Below are 20,073 nucleotides of genomic sequence, written 5' to 3' on the forward strand. Positions count from 1 at the left end.
ACAACATTTGAGAAATGGCTGATAATTCATTAATAGATAATATGGCCCTAAACAGAGTAAAATGTTGTAACAAAATTCAGGTAGTTGGACCAAATAGTTTGATTGGACACCAATGTTGATTAAATGATGCATAAATGTTTTTTTTTTATATGAACATTATATTTTATTGAAGGAAAGAACGCCCTCTTGCTCAAAGAAAAAACAAGCAGCAGTCTTTACCACAGAAACAGCCAAGCATTCAACAAAAAAGAAAGAAAACTACTCTAGACAAGATGATCCAAGAAACACAAACAACAGATCACCAAAAACTAAGAAGTTACAGATTACAACCCGGCCCTGGGCAACCCCAATCCAGCTGGCTTTTGACCACACCTAACCTAGCAAGAGAGTCAGCTAGACCATTCGCACTTCTAAGCACCTGGTTGAATGATCTGTTCAATGAGAAAGCCAAAGAAAGTGACTTCTCATCCAAAAACTAATGGTAATAATGGTTTGACAGTCACCTTCTACCACATAACTTATCCATCCTCTTTCATGGATAATATCAGCCCAGAAATAATGTTTTTTTTTTATAAATTCCAGATATAATGGTTTGCACCATCATGGATTATATCAGTCCAGATATTTCCGTCCTTTTTCACAAGCATTGACATTCCAACCACATAACTTATCCAAAAAGCGAAATAGATATCCTCTGGCCGATATTACACATGAATGCATTTTTTGAAATATTATAACATGATATTGAGTCCTTGTCACAAATCCAGTGAGGAGTACTGAATTAAAATTTATAGATAGTATCATCACCACCATGCTCAAACATATAATTGTTTTGGAAATCTTTGTAAAAGAAATTCTTAAGAGTTTTTTATTTTGTGTTATTCCTACTCTAGGGTTTTAAAAGAAAAAAAAAGAACTAAATAAATAAAAGGGAGAATAAAGATTAAGTATATTATTGATTAAATCTTCAGCATCAAGGTTTAATAGCAATCTTGCAGCATTCATGCAAGAGTTTTACAATAAACATAAAAGGAAGCAAATTTTCAATATATCTAATTGCTAGTGATAAATTTAAGTAAACATAAATTCTTTTTTAAGAATCATAATCATCATCATCAACCATGCCTTAAATTCTTTTCTAAGAATACAGGATGGTAACCCAATGCCTCTGTAAAAATTGGAAGTTTTTTTGGACAATTTTCCAATTCTTTTCAATTTGAGGTAAATATGAAAAAACAAAATCTATCTAGTAAGGTTACAGCTTTGTTGAGTTCAGTTGAATATTAAATTTGAGATAAATAATGTCTATCCAATTACTTCACTGGTCTGTGGAGTTAATACCTTGTATGTGTCCAAGGGCATGGCTGACACCTGATCAAACCATATTATTCCTTTTTTTGTTGTTGTTAATTGAAGTCGAGCATTATGGTCTGTACTTTGTGCAACCATTAGAATCTCCACCTTTTTCCAATTCAAAACATCAGAAGCAGTCAATCTGCAACAATGATTCAGCCAGAAAAGTTAAAATAAAATCGTAAGTATGGAAAGAAGATTTTATTAGCAGAGTATAGGAACATGAGAAGAACCAATTAAATACATGAAAATGCTCACCTAATGTGATCAGTAGCCAGGGTCCGTGATCCATCGGAGCTTGCAAATGAAACTACTATATCAACTGAATCCAATGACCTAACATACAGAACCACTTTGTAGGTCTTCCCTTGTTCAATGTTCTGTGCAATAAAAAAGTACAAGAATTCAAGGACAAATTGAATACGTAAATTAGAAGGAGAAATTTTCCAGACCTCAGAAAACTAGCATACTATTGGAAAATTATGAATGAAGTGTTGAAATAGAGCGTTAACAGAAGAAAAATATGGATGTTTTAGTATTCCACAGACAGAAGGGGAAATGTCGAAAGTAAAAATGAATAGAAGATGGAACGGCTAGCCCCTTACAGATCCTAGAATCATTAAAATGGTGAAAAACATGTCTAAAAGTCTACTTTTCTAGGGATTCCACCTTGCTCCTTTATCAGAACCAAGAGGTGAATAGGGTTTTAAGAATCACTTCCCATCAATGTTTCAAGTTTTCCATTTCTACACAAACCCAAAAACAACCTTATGTCCATGTTTACATATGGATAGTAAGATGGTATGAGATAAGATTATCATTCTAGTGAAGAACAATTGACCAGACAATTCACCAATAGAAGAGACAAGAAGTATATGGGTCCCAAGCTAAGCTACGGGTATAGCAAGATGAGGATTGATACACATGAGATGTAAAAAAAAAAAAAAAAAAGTCATGTGGAAAACAAGATGTGGCAGAAAATCACGTTCAGAAAGAATAGAGCCTTCCTACTTCTTACCATGCCCCAATATCCAGGGTTATAAATTCCAACTCCTCCAGATGGACAAATGTTAGAGCCTTTGCTGTCACAAAGTACCTCCATTCTCAGTGCTACTTTATTACGGTCAAAACATGATGTACGGTCAGTTGACACAATTATATATGACAAGTTTCCAACAGGAGACCAGGGATCAATGTTCGATGGCGTATTAGGACCCCCAGCTTCAAAACCTAGCATCAGAAAATTATCAGAATCTCATCAGTAAAGATTCATTGGAACCTTCTAAATTTCTGCACCAAAATCATCGCAAGAACTTTAAATCCAATATTAGGAAAATCCTATAAAAGATTTACAATTACTGCAAGTCTGCAACAGTAATGTTGCCCATATAAACTTCAACATCCCCTCTCCACAAAAATGAAAATCAACATGGAAGATTGACAGTGATAAAAATAGAAAGGTAAGCCCAAAAATGCATCTGGTATCACAAAGAAGTAATCAGTTCTTCTGTCAAGTTGTTTCAAATACACTGGAACTTTAGAGTTTATTTGTTTGAAGACCACAAGGTATATGTAGTGGCACCAAGTAAATATTTTTGGTACCATGTGAGAAAGATCCTTTCAAGAAATTGGCTCAATTTGATAATCTTAAGTCCTAAGCATCTCATACAAATGGATTTAATTATTTGGGCATATCGATGAGAAAGATGGAAAGTCTGGTTGTTGGATGGTAAGTAAAGATTGTGCAGTAGAAAATTGGTGGATCCATGCCACATGCATCTTCACCACATCAGTGGAGATTGTGAGACATTATGAAATATCATAACACGCTGCATAAAATTTGGAAGCCATCAAGTGTTTCATTGTTCATTTCATTTCCAAAACTAGAGCTGTTCATGGGTCGGGTTGGGTCGGTTTACTGAGATTTTTCCAACCGACCCGACCTGGTCGGGTTACCTGAAATTGAAACCGAAACCGACCCTGTGTTAAGCAAAACTGACCTGGTCGGTTTGAGTTGGGTTGGGTCGGTTTGGGTCGGTTTCGGCTCTAAGTTCAACCATGGTAATAGATTTGTAGATTGGGCATCAGAAAAGTAGCTAGCAACATCATCCAGCAAGGAAAGCACATAAATTAAGAGAAAACAGGCCAATAACTTTGTGAAGCAGGAGCACCCCCCAATCAAGTTATCAAGAAAATAGAAAGTCAAACTGTATTAGAGAAAGAAGACTGAAATTTGTATATTTCAAGAAACCTTCTAATCTAAGTAAAAAAGGACACCTAATTCTAATTGTAATTGGTTGCCTATTTGGTGTAAAAGACCATAGAAACTAGGATCCTTTGATTCTTTTCTTTAAACTTTTCCAAAAGAATTCCTTGTCTAGTTGTCTTACAATACTTGCCATTAATGTCATTCCTAACTAGAAGACTAGAAATTAAGTTAGGTTGTAACTAGAATAGAGACAACTTAGTTAAGTAGGAACTAAGTAGGTTGTAACTACTAACTAGGAACTAACTACTAACTACTAAGTCGGTTCGGTTTGGGTCGGTTTCGGTTTTCACACATGAAAACCGAAACCGACCCGAACCATTGGTTTATGATTTTTTACAACCCAAAACCGACCGGTGCTGAAGAAAACCCAGCCGACTTGGGTTGGGTCGGTCCGGGTTGGTCAGTTTGGTCGGGTTGGGTCTTCTTATGAACAGCCCTATCCAAAACATTTCATATGCTGTTGATAAAAAAATAGTGCTATATGGTAAGAATCAAGAGTATATGGAAGTGACCTCGGTTGCTCACAAGCTCTGCCCATATACCACCAGCCCCAGCATGGTTGATCTCCTGCATGAAAGCATTTCAGAAAGAAGCTCATTCTCCAGAAACCAAGGAAAGCTTTTGTTTTTTTTTTGATAGATAAACCAAGGGAAGCATATTGACACCAAACTTCATGAGATAATATATGCATCATGAAATTTTTTTACTTGTAGAAACATCTAGACATAGTATAGCTACAATATTTCATCAAGGAACAGTAAGAAAATAATACAGGAGCTCTTCTCCATAACCTCATTCAGATGGGTCCACAAAAATCTAGAGTCATTTACCAAATGCACTTCTACAACTCTACATGACAAATAAAAACTACTAGATGACTAAGCACCAAGAACAAAAAGAGCAATACAAGAAAATCTCTCTAATGCACTACTGCAAATCCAATTGAAGTCACAACATGATCAACTTCAAAGGCCATATACATATAAAAAAAAAAAAAAAATACACGAGGAAAATTGTCAGTACTTCCATGAAAAACAAGAAAGAAATTGCAAGCTACAATGCTCAAAAGAACAGAATATGAATCCTTACAGTAATAGTAATAACAAATAACAACAATAATAGTGATGGAAATACTGATACATAAAAAACAACATCAATAACAACAAACAGAAGCAAACCAGAATTAATGAAACTCCATAAGCAAAGGTCAACGATTCACCTCAAAGAATATCCCAAACAGTGTTTCTGGGATCCTCCATAATTCTTGAGAAGCATTTACAAACAATTGCGCAGTCTGATTTGTATCTGCTCCAACAACAAAGCTCTTGTACAATCCACACAGCCCAAGGATAACGTATAACAGAAAACAGAGACGTCCCTTGCAAGATCCCATGGCTTCCTTACCACATTCAACCTACTCGGGACCTGATGAAGCATAAATACAGAAGCAAATTCAGCTGTAACAAATCCTTTGTCCACATTACAAAAGCAACATGAGTTCCATCTAATCCATTTTCCTCTGTTTCCTGACCCAAAACAAAACAAAGCAGAAAGAAGAGCGCATAGAAAAGCTTATCAAGTAATCAGTTACGCCAAAATATAGAACCCCAACGATGAAGCATAAACACAGAAGCAAATTCAGCTGTAACAAATCCTTTTCCCACATTACAAAAGCAATATAAGTTCCACCTAATACATTTTCCTCTGTTTCCTGACCCAGAACAAAACAAAGCAGAAAGAAGAACGCATAGAAAAGCTTATCAAGTAATCAGTTACGCCTAAATACAGAACCCCAACGAATTTTCGTAACAATCTATTCTCAAAGTTAGACTCTTTATGAACTGTCTCCAAGAAACTTGTCTAACCCAGAACCTGATTATGCCTATCAAGCGTAAATATCCAAATTTCTCATTGTTTCAAAATAATCACATAAACAAATCAAACAGACCCTTCTAACTGTCATAACTTTCATGCAGAAAACATGCAGACTTCAGCATTTACAATCAAGCAACCACGAATTTCAATCATTGAAAACATGCATAATGCAGAACATCAACAAGATCAACAATCGAGCAACCACGAATTTCAATCAAACAGACCCTTCTAAAGACTCCAAGTCTCCAACTGATAAATGAAAACCAAAACTTCACAAAGAACCATCCACAGATGAAATTCGTTGACATAATTTGACTATGGAGCTTAAGAAAAATCGATAAATTACCTCAAAAAAGATCTAATGATTGTTATTCTGCAGGAGATGTGTATTTAAGAGAGAGAGAAGAGAGGAAGGGAGGGAGAGTGTGCTTAGACTACAAGTTTCAACGTTGAGAGATCATATTTAAGGCATAGCACGACCACAGGTGTCTTGCTTCCTGGATAAAGCCGGAAATTATCACGCAGACAGCGTTTTACGCATCTCTCGCTTTCGCTTGTGGCATGGGGAAGACTGAAGAGCAAAGACTCACCCAAGACGCAAATTTTCATTTTTTTTTTTTTTTATCGTGGGCCCGGCCAAGCCATTAATCAGAAATTTCATTTGCAATAAAACCCCCTAAGTTTTCACTTTGCCACAAATAAACCCTTCGTTAAAGTTTCGTCAGTTTAATTTTAAAAAAATTCATTCAGCTGTTTAAAATTTTTAAAACCCTAATGCTCAGTTTGAAAGGAATGCAAATACAAATATGTACAGTGCAAATATCGGTTTAGAAATACAAAATACAAGGATTTGTACTGTATATATTTGTATTTGCACTCCTTCTAAACTGAGCCTAAATTATCATTTTTTTTATTTAGTTGAACAATTTATGATTTAATTAATTTTCTAAATATAGCATTGAAATCCTCCTAATTAATTCAATAGATCCTTGTAGATTTGTGATTGGATTCAACTAATATTTAAATGGAATGATAAAAGTTTCTTGTAATAGATATAAATTTATGGTTTTATTTGCTTTTTCTTAATTTATTAAAAAAAGAGTAGATAATTTCTATAGTTTAAGATGAGAAGAGACATTCATATCAGTAAAATGAATCAAGGATTAAAGAAAAAACTTTTTTTCTATGTCAATGAAATGTTATTGTTATTTTACCTGGTTCATTTAGAGGAATGGAGATATTCTTTATGAATTAGGGTTTAAGAGAAAATGATGAAAACAATAAAATAAGTAAAATATGGATAGGCATTTTAATAATTAAAAATATTCTGTTATCTCACGACTAAAGGGTATTTGTCACAAGTAAAAAGTGTAGGAGGCCTTTATCATAATTCACAAATCAAAGTTAGGAAGTATTTTACAATGGGGTCCATATATATTTACCCAATTAAAAATTCAGCGGAGGGATGCGCACTACGCAGTACGCACCGTGGATATTTCAGCTTCTGTTCTATTGGATAACAACGATAACGAAAAGTACAATCAAATGATTCGGTCTACGACCTACACCCGGTTCTTCCGATTGTTCTGTGCTGATCTATCTACTACATGGCGATCTACCGCATTGGCCGCTAGTTCTTGGATCAACGGCGGTAAAAGGTTTGGGACTATTTTAAGATGGTAGCTTGAGAGTGTTATGATCCATTGATTGGATAAATTAATATACAAGACGACAGAAAGTGAGACGTGGAGTGCCGGATTAATTAAGGGGGTGATGCATTGCGTTTACTCCAAGACAGAAGATGAGTGGGTGGGTGACGTATAAGGGTAGTTTGGGTATTTTGAAGCTAAGTGCTTCACTTGGGTTGGGTCAATGTCATGTTATCCAAAAGACATCAAATGCCCTTATGCTTCTGCGAGTAGTTTTGTCTTTTGAAAAATATAAGGTGACAGTTATAAGGCTATCGCAGGGATGAGAAGTCGTGGGACTCGGGAGGGGCGAAAGGAGTCACATGGATCAATGATTTGAGTGGCAAGTTCATGAATGAAGTACATTTCCATCTAATTCCATATATTCTTGGGACAAGCAGGGCCCACCTACGGTTCAACACTTGCGTTAGTGCATTTGGTGGTATCTTCAATAATTATAGCGCCTCACATGTACATCCATCGTGCATTGAGAACATCTCCTATGAATAATAACATACTATCCGGTACATTGGGAATATCTCTCCCTACATAATATTATGTTGGAAGATGAGACGTTTTCCATTTGTGACTGGGATGTTATAGGGGTAGATGTGGGCAGAGTTATTGTGGGTTGTGGGCAACGGTATCTTTGGAGAGCTTGAATCTATACCCCTCCGGTGAGTCCGGATCTCCTACCCACGAGAACTTTATCCACATTTATCGGAGCCACACATGGAGAACATCTCATCCTTTGTATAGTATTATGCAGGGGGAGATGTTCCTAATTCAAGGGGGGAGGGGGTGTATTGTGGGTAAGCATGGGCAGAGTTCTCGTGGGCAAGTGATTTGGACTACCCTCCAATTAGGGGTGTCGATTGGACTGGATTTGGTCCAATCCGATCCAATCCAATGTGAGTCCATTACAAATGGATTAGGTCCAATCCATTCCAATGAATAATTTGGACCATTTTGGACCGATCCAATTCAATATTTGGACCATCTAATTTGTTCAAATTCATTTTAATTTAGATTGGTTTCAACCCAAATCCGGTCCATTAACACCTATATTCTTTTCTTATACCAATGGACTGGATATTGGATTAATCCAATATAAATTTATTACCGATGGAACAGGTCTAATCCAATCTAATAAATATTTTGGACCGGAATGGTCCAATCCATTATGTCTTTTTGGTCCGTCCAAATTGATTTTAGAATGGACGGAGTCCAGTCCAAAACCGGTCCATTGACACCCTTACCTCTGGTTGGTGTATGAAAAACGTCTCACACAGTTAGAAGCGTCCACGTGTCCTCCCACACGCATGTGCCCTCAGCTATTGAGACGTCCTATTGGCTCTAATTTCACCCAAAACTCGACCCCCCACCCCTTTTCCACTCATGCTATTGGTCTCTTACTCACTCACTCCTCTCGATATGCCCTTTGAAACTCAGGCCCTTGCACCTCCTCCCCCATCTGATCTTGTCGAGAAATCCGACGCTAACGATCGTTCCAAGAGACAACCAGAGGTATTTGCTATCCGGCAACATAGAACAGGGGGAAAGTACAAATAGAAAAAAATATAAAGAAGAAGAAAACCACACCTGTATAATGGTCAAGTGGTCATTGACGATCCTTCCCTTATTCATTTTTTCTGTTGCAAAAAGAAAAAAAAAAAGTCAAAAAAAACTCAGAAAGCATATTCGAACAATGTGATAGAATAGATGAGATGAGAGGGACCGAGAATATCTTTGATTATCTATCAGAACAATCGTCGACGTCAGATTTCTAGGCAAGATCGGACGGGGGAGGAGGTGCAAGGGTCTGAGTTTCAAAGGGCAGGTCGAGAGGAGTGAGAGACTGAGACTCTAAGAGTATGACCGAAGAAGGGAGAAAATTAGAGCTAACGGGATGTCGCATGAGCTGAGGATGCATTTGTGTGGGAGGGCATGCAGCTACTTCTAACTGCGAGGAACGTTTTTGGAGTGCCCATGTTGAGCAATCTTAATCCAACCTAATTTTTTTCAGGCTAGGTTGAATTTAGGCATATGGTAACTTTTAGACGATGATGATGATAGTAATAATAGGTATTTAATTTTTTATATTTTTTTATATTTTTATATGTGTAAAATTTATTTTTATTTATCATATATATTTTTGTTTAATATGATGGATATATAATATGAAGGATGTATGTGCCCAAATTTGTGTTTTTATTTCTCTTAATATTTCAAATGTAAGATTTAATGAGAGAGAATTAAATGAGGTGAAAAGTAGTAATTCAAATAATATTTGCTACCCTTACAATTAGAGATAAACCAAATTAAAAAACGGGAGGTATTTTAGGCAAAAAAAAAATTCACAAGCTTATTTGTAATTTTAGTAGTAGTAGTAATAGTAGTAGTATATAGATAGTTAGATATCGAGATTGATATTTCTATTTCTTCAATTTAAGATTAGATTAAGGTTCCTTGATTTTGGCATTATAAGGACAAAGTTATGGTGCTTTAGTATTACCATATTTTATTTTGTCACACCAGATAATGTTTAACTTCAATCGGTTGTATTCATGAAAACAGGATTACTTCCATGCATGTATATATACAAATACATATAATATTTATACATAGAAGTATGGAGACATGTTGGCCTAGATTGGCCAAAATCTCAATCTAAGCTAAGTCAGGTTAATATTTTACAACCCTAAACCCAAGTTGAACTTCAACCCTATCTGCCTTTTTTTTTGTTGGATTCATGCAAATGCAATCCAAGTAGGGCAAGTAGGGCAAGTAGGGCAGTCAAATGATTCCAAAACTCCAAATTCGATTACCCCATGTTTGGGTGTTAAAATTTACATCCAATTAATATTTTAACTCCATCCTATCCAATTAAAATCCAAAGCCTTTGAGAGAAATTAATCTTTGTTTGAAACATTTGGGGAGGTTTATTCAAGACTAGAGTTGCAATCCCTCGAAATCAGAACCGAAATAGTCTATTTCCATAGTCTATTTGGTTTAGGTAGGAATTAGAATAAAATGGAATGGAATTTGATGTGGGGCGGCCTAACCCAACCCATTTGAGGCTGGGAGGCCCAACCCACGAGCATGAGACCTGGGAATGAGATCCGCTACAACAGAGGTTACTCTATTCCCCTCGTACGGAGCCAATTGTAGAGTGCCCACACATCCCCATAGAGCACTCTGACTGCCCTCATACGACTTCCGTCTCAAGCATTCATCTCCACCTACCTCCAAGCAGCTCAAGTAAGGGGGATGGAATATAATCTACATCTGGACTTGGAACTAATCTCAAAAGCTACATTCTAATTTCCCTCTTCACACCCTGTACTAACTTGACTGTTGGAGACTTTGCCTTAGGTTCTCACCCGGGGCCTCTGATGCATTCTGCCTTGCATCACCTTGGCCACATGCCCTCGGCTTCTACAGTACTCGGAGCCCGCTTTGCCTCAGCCTGCATACCTCGACTTCAGCAACAAGCTCCCTGAACCCTTGAAGCCTTCGGAGTCTAGGGGGAAATTACTTTGTACTCCTTGGCCATCTCTAGCATCAACAATTGGCACTATCTATGGGAAACATCGCTAGGACGTTCCCTAGAAGAACTTTAACAAGCTAACGAGTCCCCAAGCTCCAACCAACCAACATGGTACGAAGAACAAGAAATACACAAAATCTTGTCACCAATGAACAGTTCCAGGCCGTGCTCGACTGCCTGGAGTACTTGACATAGCGAGTCGAGCAGAACTACCCCCAGGCAGGAGGTCATCCCTAGGGTGGCCACCCCGCTGGGGAGTCAACATAGCCGGGCCGACATGGGTCCACCAGCCAATTGGTCCCCAGCCTTGGCCATGCACAACGGACTGAGCCCTCAGAGTTTGGTAGTAGTCGCCCAGCCGACCCGCTCTCCCGAACAACCAGACCTCCCATTCGAAGGGAGGAGGAGCCGAAACGATCGAATGATAGCCGTCAGCCCTCCAAACAGCATCACTGACGCCAAAAGGCCAATCCGAGGGATGAAGGTGGACGCCACGGTCGCCCCAACGCCCATTCCAGGGTCGAGGGTTGGCATCGAGCCTCTTCCCCTCACGTCTCGGACCTCCGGGACGTCCTGAACGACAACCGTGCTAAGCGCGAAGCACACGGTCTCAACTCCGAGCACTCTAGAGTCCGTGCCGAGCACCACCATGTTCATGAAGACCGGGATGGCATGCAGGCCATGCCCAACCCCATGTTTTCCGAACTCCGAGTCAAGCTTGGTGTTGTCAAAGCCAAGCTCCGACAGGTTAAGGAAGGTCGAATTGACACCTCGGCCGAGCAAAGCAACTGCCTGGGGAGAATGGGTGCCTTCTCCCCTAATATCGTCATCGAGCTTCTGCCCCCAAACTTCAAGTCTCTTGCCTTGGAGATGTACGACGAGAATACAGACCCAGACGACCACCTGGAAAGCTTCAGGGCACACATGATCCTGTACGGATACTCTGACGCCTTGACGTGCTGGACTTTCCAGGCGATCTTCAAGGGAACTGCTCAATGGTGCTTTTCTAGCCTCTCTCCTCGACCCATCACCTCATGGGAGCAGTTTTCTAGCATGTTCCTCGCTCGCTTCACTAGTAGTCAACGCCCCTAGAAAAGCGTTGTCTCGTTGATGACTATCAAGCAGAAGGGAAGAGAGAGCCTATAGTCATACATCGACCGCTTCAAGAAAGAAGAACTCGAGGTCCGTGACCTCGACCCCTGGTCTCTATGCATGCTGCCATCAACGGGCTCCTCCCCGGCTCGACCCTCAAGTGCTCCATTTCCAAAAGCCAGCCAAAGACGAAGCTGGAGTTCTTAGAAAGGACATAGAAATACATTGTCGTCGAAGAAGCTTCGGCTACAGACGCCGATGAGAGAGGCACAGAGCACTGGGACGGAGCCCCCAAGAAGAAGAGGAAGAACGGGGACCAGGGCCACAACAACAACAATAACATCAAGAAGCCACCGGCTTCGGCCTTGGTTTATAATCAATACACACAACTCACTCCACACGCACACAGATTCTAATGCAGATCAAGCAGGAGAAATTTATGAAGTGGCCTGAAAAGTTGAAGAAGAACCCCCGTAGGGGAAACCCCAAAAAAGACTACAAGTTCTACTAAGGTACTAGCCACGACACCGAGAACTATTATGATCTCAAAAACGAGATAGAGTCCCTCATTCATCGGGGCCACCTTAAGCAGTATGTCGGAGGCGAGGCCGGTGCCTTGTCCTCTCAACAGTAGTAGCACCAATAAGCAACAGGCGTCATCGACGTCATAGTGGGAGCAACAGCCTCGGGTGGAGCCTCAGCCTCAGCTCACAAAGCCTATGCCAGACAGCTGAATATCCAGGGGCCAACCCCCAAGAAGCAAAAGCAAGAACCCCTCTCCTTCACGGACGAGGACCTGAAGGGGGTAGCAATCCCCCATGACGACACATTGGTGGTCTCGACCATCATTGCAAACTTCATAGTCAAAAGGATCCTTGTTGACATTGGCTGCTCAGCCGACATCCTTTTCTACGAAGCTTTTGAAAAAATGAAGATAGCCCCAGAGCGCCTTCAATCAGTAGATAACCCACTATTCGGCTTCTCCAGCAGCATCATCAAGCCAGAGGGAAAGATCTCCTTACCAGTTACAGTAAGGGTGGAGCCCCATCAGTTGACACTGATGACAGAGTTCCTAGTCATGAAGATCGGATCACCCTACAATGCCATCATGGGGAGACCAACTCTTCACGCACTCCGGGCAGCCATCTCCTCCTACCACCCCGCCTTGAAGTTCCCCACCAAGCACGGCATCGAAGTTGTTCGTGGGGACTAACACGCCACCCATCAGTTCTATGTGGCAGCATTGAAGGGCAAGAATAAAGAAGCTCTGCCTCTAGAAGGACTTGACCTCAGGGAGGAGCTAGCGAGCCGAGGACCTAATCTCAGTCCCCCTAGACAAGGACGAGCCCGACAAAGTAGTCCGCATCGGGTCCAACCTTCCCCCCGAGAGCCTATCCAAACTGGTAGGTTTCCTCAAACTTAATGCTAACATCTTTGCTTGGTCTGCTGCTGACATGCTCGTAATTGACCCCTTGGTCATTACACACAGGCTGAGCGTTGACTCGAGCTTTAGGCCAGTTCGGTAGACGAAGAAGAACTTTGCATCGGAGCGTTGGAAGGCCATAGAGGAGGAAGTTGAAAAGTTACTCGATGCCGGCTTCATCCGAGAGGTACACTACCCTAACTGGTTTCCAAATGTTGTTATGGTAAAGAAAGCTAATGGGAAATGGCATATCTGTATTGATTTCACAGACCTTAATCGAGCCTGCCCTAAGGACAGTTTTCTTTTGTCGAGAATAGACCACCTCATTGGCACCACGGTAGGGTACGAGCTACTTAGCTTCATGGATGCCTTCTCTGGATAAAATCAGATAAAGATGCACCCGGATGATGAAGAGAAGACCTCATTCATCACCTAACATGGCACATATTGCTACTATGTGATGCCTTTTTGTGACATGGGGAGGAACGTTGAAGCCTATGTGGATGACATGGTAGTGAAGAGTCTGAAAGCCGAGACCCATGTCTTGAATCTGGCCAAGACCTACAACACCTTGTGGAAGTATAACCTAAAACTCAACCCCAGCAAGTGTGCCTTCGGCGTCACATTAGGCAAGTTCTTAGGTTTCATCATCACTAAAGAGGCATTGAGGCCAATCCTGAGAAGATACATGCCATACTAGACATGTCACTCCTGCGAACGGTGAAGGAGACCCAAAACTCACTGGCCGAATAGTAGCCCTCAATTGCTTCATGTCAAAGTTAGTCGACCACTACCTGCCCTTCTTTCGTGCCATCAAGAAGCTGAAAGAGTTTCAATGGACGGAGGAGTGCCAACATGCCTTTGACGAGCTCAAGGCGTACCTCACTTCGCCTCTCTTCCTCACCCAGCCGACCGAAGGGGAAACCCTATACCAGTACCTCTCGGTCGGGGATGAAGTATTTAGTTTAGTCCTTATCAAGGAAGATGAAATGCAGAAGCCAGTGTACCATGCCACAAGGTTCTCTGCGATGCTGAGACCAAGTACCCCGAGATAGAAAAGTTGGCTTTCGCCCTCGTGATTTTGGCAAGAAAACTCTGACTGCATTTCCAGGCCCACACTGTAGTGGTCCTAACGAACCAGCCCCTTAAGGTTGTCCTTGCCACGTCCGAGACCTTGAGGCGCCTGACGAAGTAGGCCATCGAGCTGTCTGAGTTTGACATCCCATACCAGCCGAGGCCTGCGATCAAAGCATAAGCACTGGAAGATTTTATAGTAGAATGCACCTTCAGCCGAGCCCTTCGCTAGCCCCTAGAAAATGTTAAGGGGGATAATGTGGACGACGAGCCTCAACCTCAATGGAAGCTCTTTGTCAATGGTTCCTCCAATGCTAAAGGAAGCGGGGCGAGCCTCATCGTCCTCACCCCAGATGGTGTTGCCTTGAAGTACGAGCAAAGGCTCGACTTCCTAGCTTCAAATAACGAAGCCGAGTATGAAGCCCTCCTCGCTGGTCTGCTGCTTGTTAGGGACCTTAGTTCCTCACACGTCAAAACCTTTAGTGACTCTCAACTGGTGGTGAATCAGGTGAATGGCAAGTACGAGGCCAGGGAACAAAGTATGTCCAAGTACCTCGCCAAAGTCCAAGATTTATCCTGCCACTTCCAATGCTTCTCCCTGCAATGGGTCCCGTGAGTTGAAAACACACAAGCCGATGCCCTTTCCAAGTTGACAAGTAACTCGAGCGGATCCCCCGGCCACATCGTGCACGTCGAGAAGCTACTTCGGCCCTCTATTGAAGAAGTCCAAGTACTCCCCATAGAGGTTGAACCTTGATGGATGGATCCCATCGTCATCTTCCTATCAACTGGATGGTTGCCCGGAGACAAAAATGAGGCAAAACGACTCAGATGAAAGGCGGCTGATATACCTTCACCTTGCCTGCTAGAGGGAAAGTTGTATCGAAGATCCTTCACCTTGCCTTACCTCTGATGCCTTTGTTCGGAGGAGGCCAACTATGTGCTACAAGAAATTCACGAAGGCATCTACGGTAACCATCTCGGCGGGAGAGCCCTAGCCCAAAAAGCCCTAAGGTAGGGCTACTTCTGGCCTACCCTCCACAAGGATGTAGCTATATTGGTGCAAAAGTGTAATCCATGCCAGAGGCACGCCAACTTATGCCACAGGCCGGCCACCACTCTCTCGGCCCTCAACAGCCCATGGCCTTTTGCCAAGTGGGGCATGGACCTCCTTGGCCCCTTTTGTCCGGCCACGGGGGGCAGGAAGTATCTCGTTGTTGTAGTAGACTACTTCATCAAATGGGTGGAAGTCGAGCCCTTGGCCGCCATCACGACGCGAGCCATCCAAAATTTCTTTTGGAAAAACATCATTTGCCGCTTCGACCTACCCTACATGCTGGTCTTCGACAACGGGAAGCAATTTGATGATGTCAAGTTTCGGGGGTGTTGTGCCTCCCTCAGCATCAGGAAATAGTACACCTTGGTAGGCTATCCTCAAACTAATGGCCTGGTCAAGGTCACCAATAGGACAATACTGGATGGATTGAAGACCAGGTTAGATCGAGCAAAAAGCCTATGGGCTGAAGAACTAAATAGTGTACTCTAGGCTTATCGAATTACCCGTCGGACAGCCACGGGAGGAACTCCCTTCGGCTTAACCTACGGTACAAAAGCAATAATCCCAGTAGTGATTGGCCAGCCGACACTCCGAGTTGAGGTGTACAATGAAGCCAAGAATGATGAAGCCCTCAAAGCAAACTTAGACCTGGTGAAAGAAGCCCGAGAGCAAGCACAAATAAGGGTAGTTGCTTACCAACAGAGAGTGACCCACTACTACAACACCAGGGTAAAAGAAAGACACTATCAAGAGGGAAACCTCGTCCTCAGAAAAGTCATGGCCTCCGAACCCGGAGTATGGAAGATGGGCCCCAATTGGGAAGACCCCTACAAAATCAAGCAAGTCATCGACCCCAACACTTTTTGCCTGGAACACATAGATGGAAGACCTATACCTCGAACATGGAATTCGGAGAACCTCTGGATGTACTGCAAATGATTGTAACATCTTTTTGAAATTGTCGAATGAACGAAGAAAAGTTCCTCTTCGGCTCAATGCTTAGCGCGTGTACCTAGTAAATTCTTATAACTCTTCGGCCTCGCAACTAGCAGGGGCACATGGCCTTCTCCGAGGGCTACACTTCCTCACTAGGCCGATGCTAAGACTTTACGAATAAGTAGCGAACACCTTAACTATGACTTAATGCATCAGAATACACCAGGACGACGAGGGCCCCATGTGCCTCGGCGCCCCACCTCGGCGGCGACCTCCTAAACTTTCACACTTAGCGCTACCAGCAAAGGAAGCCATCTTCCTCAAAGCATCGCGCTCGACGTTGTCAAAACAAGTATGCAGGGATATGGGAGCTAGGTAAACTTCGGCTCTGCCTAGGCCTCATAGAGCCGGACAAGCCTCAACTTTGTCTCGGCCACCCCCCAATAGGGTAGGCTACCTTGGCCTCGCTAAATCAAATGTGTAAGGACACGGGAGCCAGGCGAGCCTCGGCTCAGTCTCGGCCCCCACTCTCAACACTTAGAAGAATGGGAGGCAGGCGACCCTCAGCTCAGTCTCGGCCCCCACTCTCACATCGACAGGTCATCCTACTATTTACCCAAGTATAGGTAAAGGGGAGAGAGCTAGGCGAGCCCCACGCTCTGCTTCGGCCTCCCTTCATCATAGGCCTCTTTGGCAATGCCTAAGTGAATACTTAAAAGGGCGTTAGACCAGGCAAGCCCCGGCCTAACCGCGGAGGTTTCGCCTAGGCCACCCCTTTGCCATGCTCCTGACGTACAAAGTGAAGTGAAGAGAACTACGTTTGTCTCACGCTGTGTTTTTTCTTTTGGAGGGGCAAGGACCATTAATCAACAAAAGCATAAGTGCAAAAAATACAAGGAAAAACAACACAACAAAACACAAGTGCAACAATTGAAGCAAAAAATCAAAAAATGCCACTGATTTTCATTATGCACAAAAATTATGTGCATAATTGGAAGGGAAAATTCTTCTTTCTGTCATGTCCCGAGGATTGGTCCTTTAAGTCAGGGTGGGGAGAGGTTAGCTAGGCTGCGTAGAAGAGTATCCCCGTGCTCACGAGTAAGGAGAACGATGGTCTCGTGCAGTTGCTTGACCTAGGGACAGTTTGAGCCACCACCAACATGGCCACTATGGTCCTAATGGCGTTAGGAACTAGCTGGCTAAGAGTAATCCCATACGCCCTCAATAGTTTGGAAATTAGCAGATGAAGGGGAAACCAAAGACCGAACTGGAGGAAATGTTGGTAGATGCAAATCTCCCCCTCCTTAGGAGTCCATGGTTGTTCACCTACTTCGGGCACCCTCATACCATAAGACGAGTGAATGAAGTACTGCCTTGCCAGAGCTTTGACCTGGTCTCCATCTAGAGAGTTCTCGAAACCCAGATGGAGGACATCGGTTTTAGCTACTACTTGGGCAGCCCTTGTCCCGGGAACATGGTCTAGGGTTCCCTCCCCCTTGGCTGGGTAAGACCCTTCGGCCTCTCTCAGTGTCACGGAAGTGGCACTCTTACAAGGAGGGACCTCGCCTCGACGGCTGCCTTTGGCACCCTTAGGGGCTACCCTCCCCCGGAGCACCTCAACCTCTTGCTGAAGGGGGGCAAGAGTAGGACTCGAAAAGGAAAAGAGGGAAGGGTACGGGAAGAGCTCCCTTCTGACTCATTCGGAAGATCATAACACTTAGTACCAGAATCTAAGAAAGACATTGTTTAAAGTTACATAAGAAATGTGGAGGAAGAAAGAGTGAGAGTGAAGTGTTGAAGGTTGTAGAGTCTGTAAGCTGAGTTCACTTGAAGGCAAAGGCGCTTAGAGGCAAACGACAAGAATGCCACCGCTAAGGGCCCTATTTAAAGAGGAACTAATGACCCAGATTTCTCGAGATCCAACGGCTGAGAAGCCACCGCTTCCACAACCCAATCATGGTGTGCCACGTAAAGCTCACCCTCGGAAGGAGAAACGATGTGCTAGCGGCAAAACAGATTGTCCATGATCCAACGGATGCACAACGCCTCCACACCTGTGATCCAGCCGTGCTGCACCCCCGAATGCCCATCCTCGGAAGGCGAAATGACACCCGCCCTTGAAAGACGAAACGACACTCCGGGTGAACCAACGTGTCCGCCCATTGTGAACCACCGGCTTATGTGACCCGATTGCACGAATGCGCACACCGGTCCGGTTGGAAAGCCGTCCTGTGCACAGATCCTCGAGCCTTACAAGCCCTCGGCTTAAACAACCTTTGGCTTTGCAGGCCCTCGGCTTAAACAACCTTCGACTTTGTAGGTCCTCGGCTTAAACAGCCTTTGGCTTCACAGGTCCTCGGCCCAAATGGTGGCACCAGAGCATTCGTAATGAGCGTGCCCCCTGGGTCACTTGTCCAAAGCAACAGTAGTGTAGACCATTCACAGCCTCGGCCCAACTTACGAAGATGAACTAGGCAGAGACACAAAAGAGGATGCCACTGTAGGGTACACCTTGGCTATTGGGCCCACTGGTGCTAACCATTACTACTTCCATCAGCTGAAGCCGAATTTTTCTCCTAGCCTCGTGAGTGGGGGGCAAGTGATGTGGGGTGACCCAACCCAGTCCACGAGCGCCAGACCTGGAAACGAGATCCTCTACACCAGAGGTTACTCTGCTCCCCTCGTACGAAGCCAATCGCGGAGCTCCCATGCGTTCCCGCAAAGCTCTCTGACTGCCCTCGTACGACTCCCATCTTAGGTGTTCATATCCACCTACCTCAAGGCATCTCAAGTATAAATAGGGGTGCCCTCCTCCAGGTAAGGGGATGGAATACAATCTGCATTTGGACTTGGAACTGGTCTCAAAAGCTACATTCTAATTTCCCTCTTCACACCCCGTACTAACTTGACCGTCAGAGACTCTACCTTGGGTTCTCATTCGGGGCCTCTGACGCATTCTGCCTTGCAACACCTCGACCACCTGCCCTTGACTTCTACAGTACTCGGAGCCCTCTCTGCCTCGGCCTTAGCAATAAGTCCCCCAAACCTTCGAAGCCTTCGGAGTCTAGGGGCAAAATTATTTTGTTGTCCTCAACCATCCCGAGCATCAACAAAATTTAATTCCCAAGGGAGGGAGAGGGAATGTCATTCCACCAAGAATGGTAATGGGGTTCCAATTCTACATAGCCAAATAGTTGGAATCGAAATGGCCGATTATGATTCCAAGTCTATATATACCATTGTTTCCCGTGAACCAAATGAACCGTTAAGCCAAATGATGGTTCAATTCAGTCATTATGAATTTTTGATGCCCACTCTATTAATATTCATTTCTTATTCATCATTTGATTTTATTTCTTCATGGGGCTACACAAGGGGGTAGCTCATCCCCTATACCCATAACCCCCCAAACCCTGTTGGCAAGGGGTTTGATTCCAAATCTCTATTACAAATTTACAACTAACGAGAGAAGTTGACGAGTCTCCATCAGTTGGTACACTTGGGATGTATGACTCCCACTGCTGTGAAAATTGACGTTTTCACCCATGATTGGACATATATATATATATATAACTGCCTACATGTAGTGATGTGAAAGCAAATTCAGGCTCCAATTGCTACCCTCTTAATCCAAGGATGCCAAAGAATATGACAGGTTGGCATAACAACGCTCATATAAACATATGGGTGAATCAAGATCTTGAAAATAGTAATGAAAATGACTCTTACAAACTTACAAACCTTTAATAGTTTTTG

The 20,073-nt window shown here is 43.0% G+C and overlaps 1 protein-coding gene across 3 annotated transcripts in view; it reads right to left on the reverse strand.

Annotated features, from left to right (window-relative positions):
• ASD1 (alpha-L-arabinofuranosidase 1) overlaps nt 1-6,090 on the reverse strand; it is a 38,024-nt gene extending 31,934 nt beyond the window's left edge. For 2 of the 3 annotated variants that reach the window (XM_010253495.3, XM_088891647.1), the window contains exons 1-6: nt 5,844-6,090; nt 4,842-5,047; nt 4,135-4,189; nt 2,372-2,583; nt 1,612-1,733; nt 1,342-1,495 (exon numbers count right to left, since the gene is read on the reverse strand). In XM_010253495.3, coding sequence (XP_010251797.1) covers nt 1,342-1,495; nt 1,612-1,733; nt 2,372-2,583; nt 4,135-4,189; nt 4,842-5,015 — 717 coding nt within the window. In that variant the 5' untranslated portion in view covers nt 5,016-5,047; nt 5,844-6,090. Of the gene's footprint in view, nt 1-1,341; nt 1,496-1,611; nt 1,734-2,371; nt 2,584-4,134; nt 4,190-4,841; nt 5,149-5,843 lie in introns of all 3 variants that reach the window. The other variant, XM_088891648.1, reaches the window with a different exon arrangement.
• Between the last annotated feature and the right edge of the window lie 13,983 nt (nt 6,091-20,073).

This window comes from Nelumbo nucifera, chromosome 7, assembly GCF_055504915.1.
Source record: "Nelumbo nucifera cultivar China Antique chromosome 7, China Antique-T2T, whole genome shotgun sequence".
Taxonomy (NCBI): domain Eukaryota; kingdom Viridiplantae; phylum Streptophyta; class Magnoliopsida; order Proteales; family Nelumbonaceae; genus Nelumbo; species Nelumbo nucifera.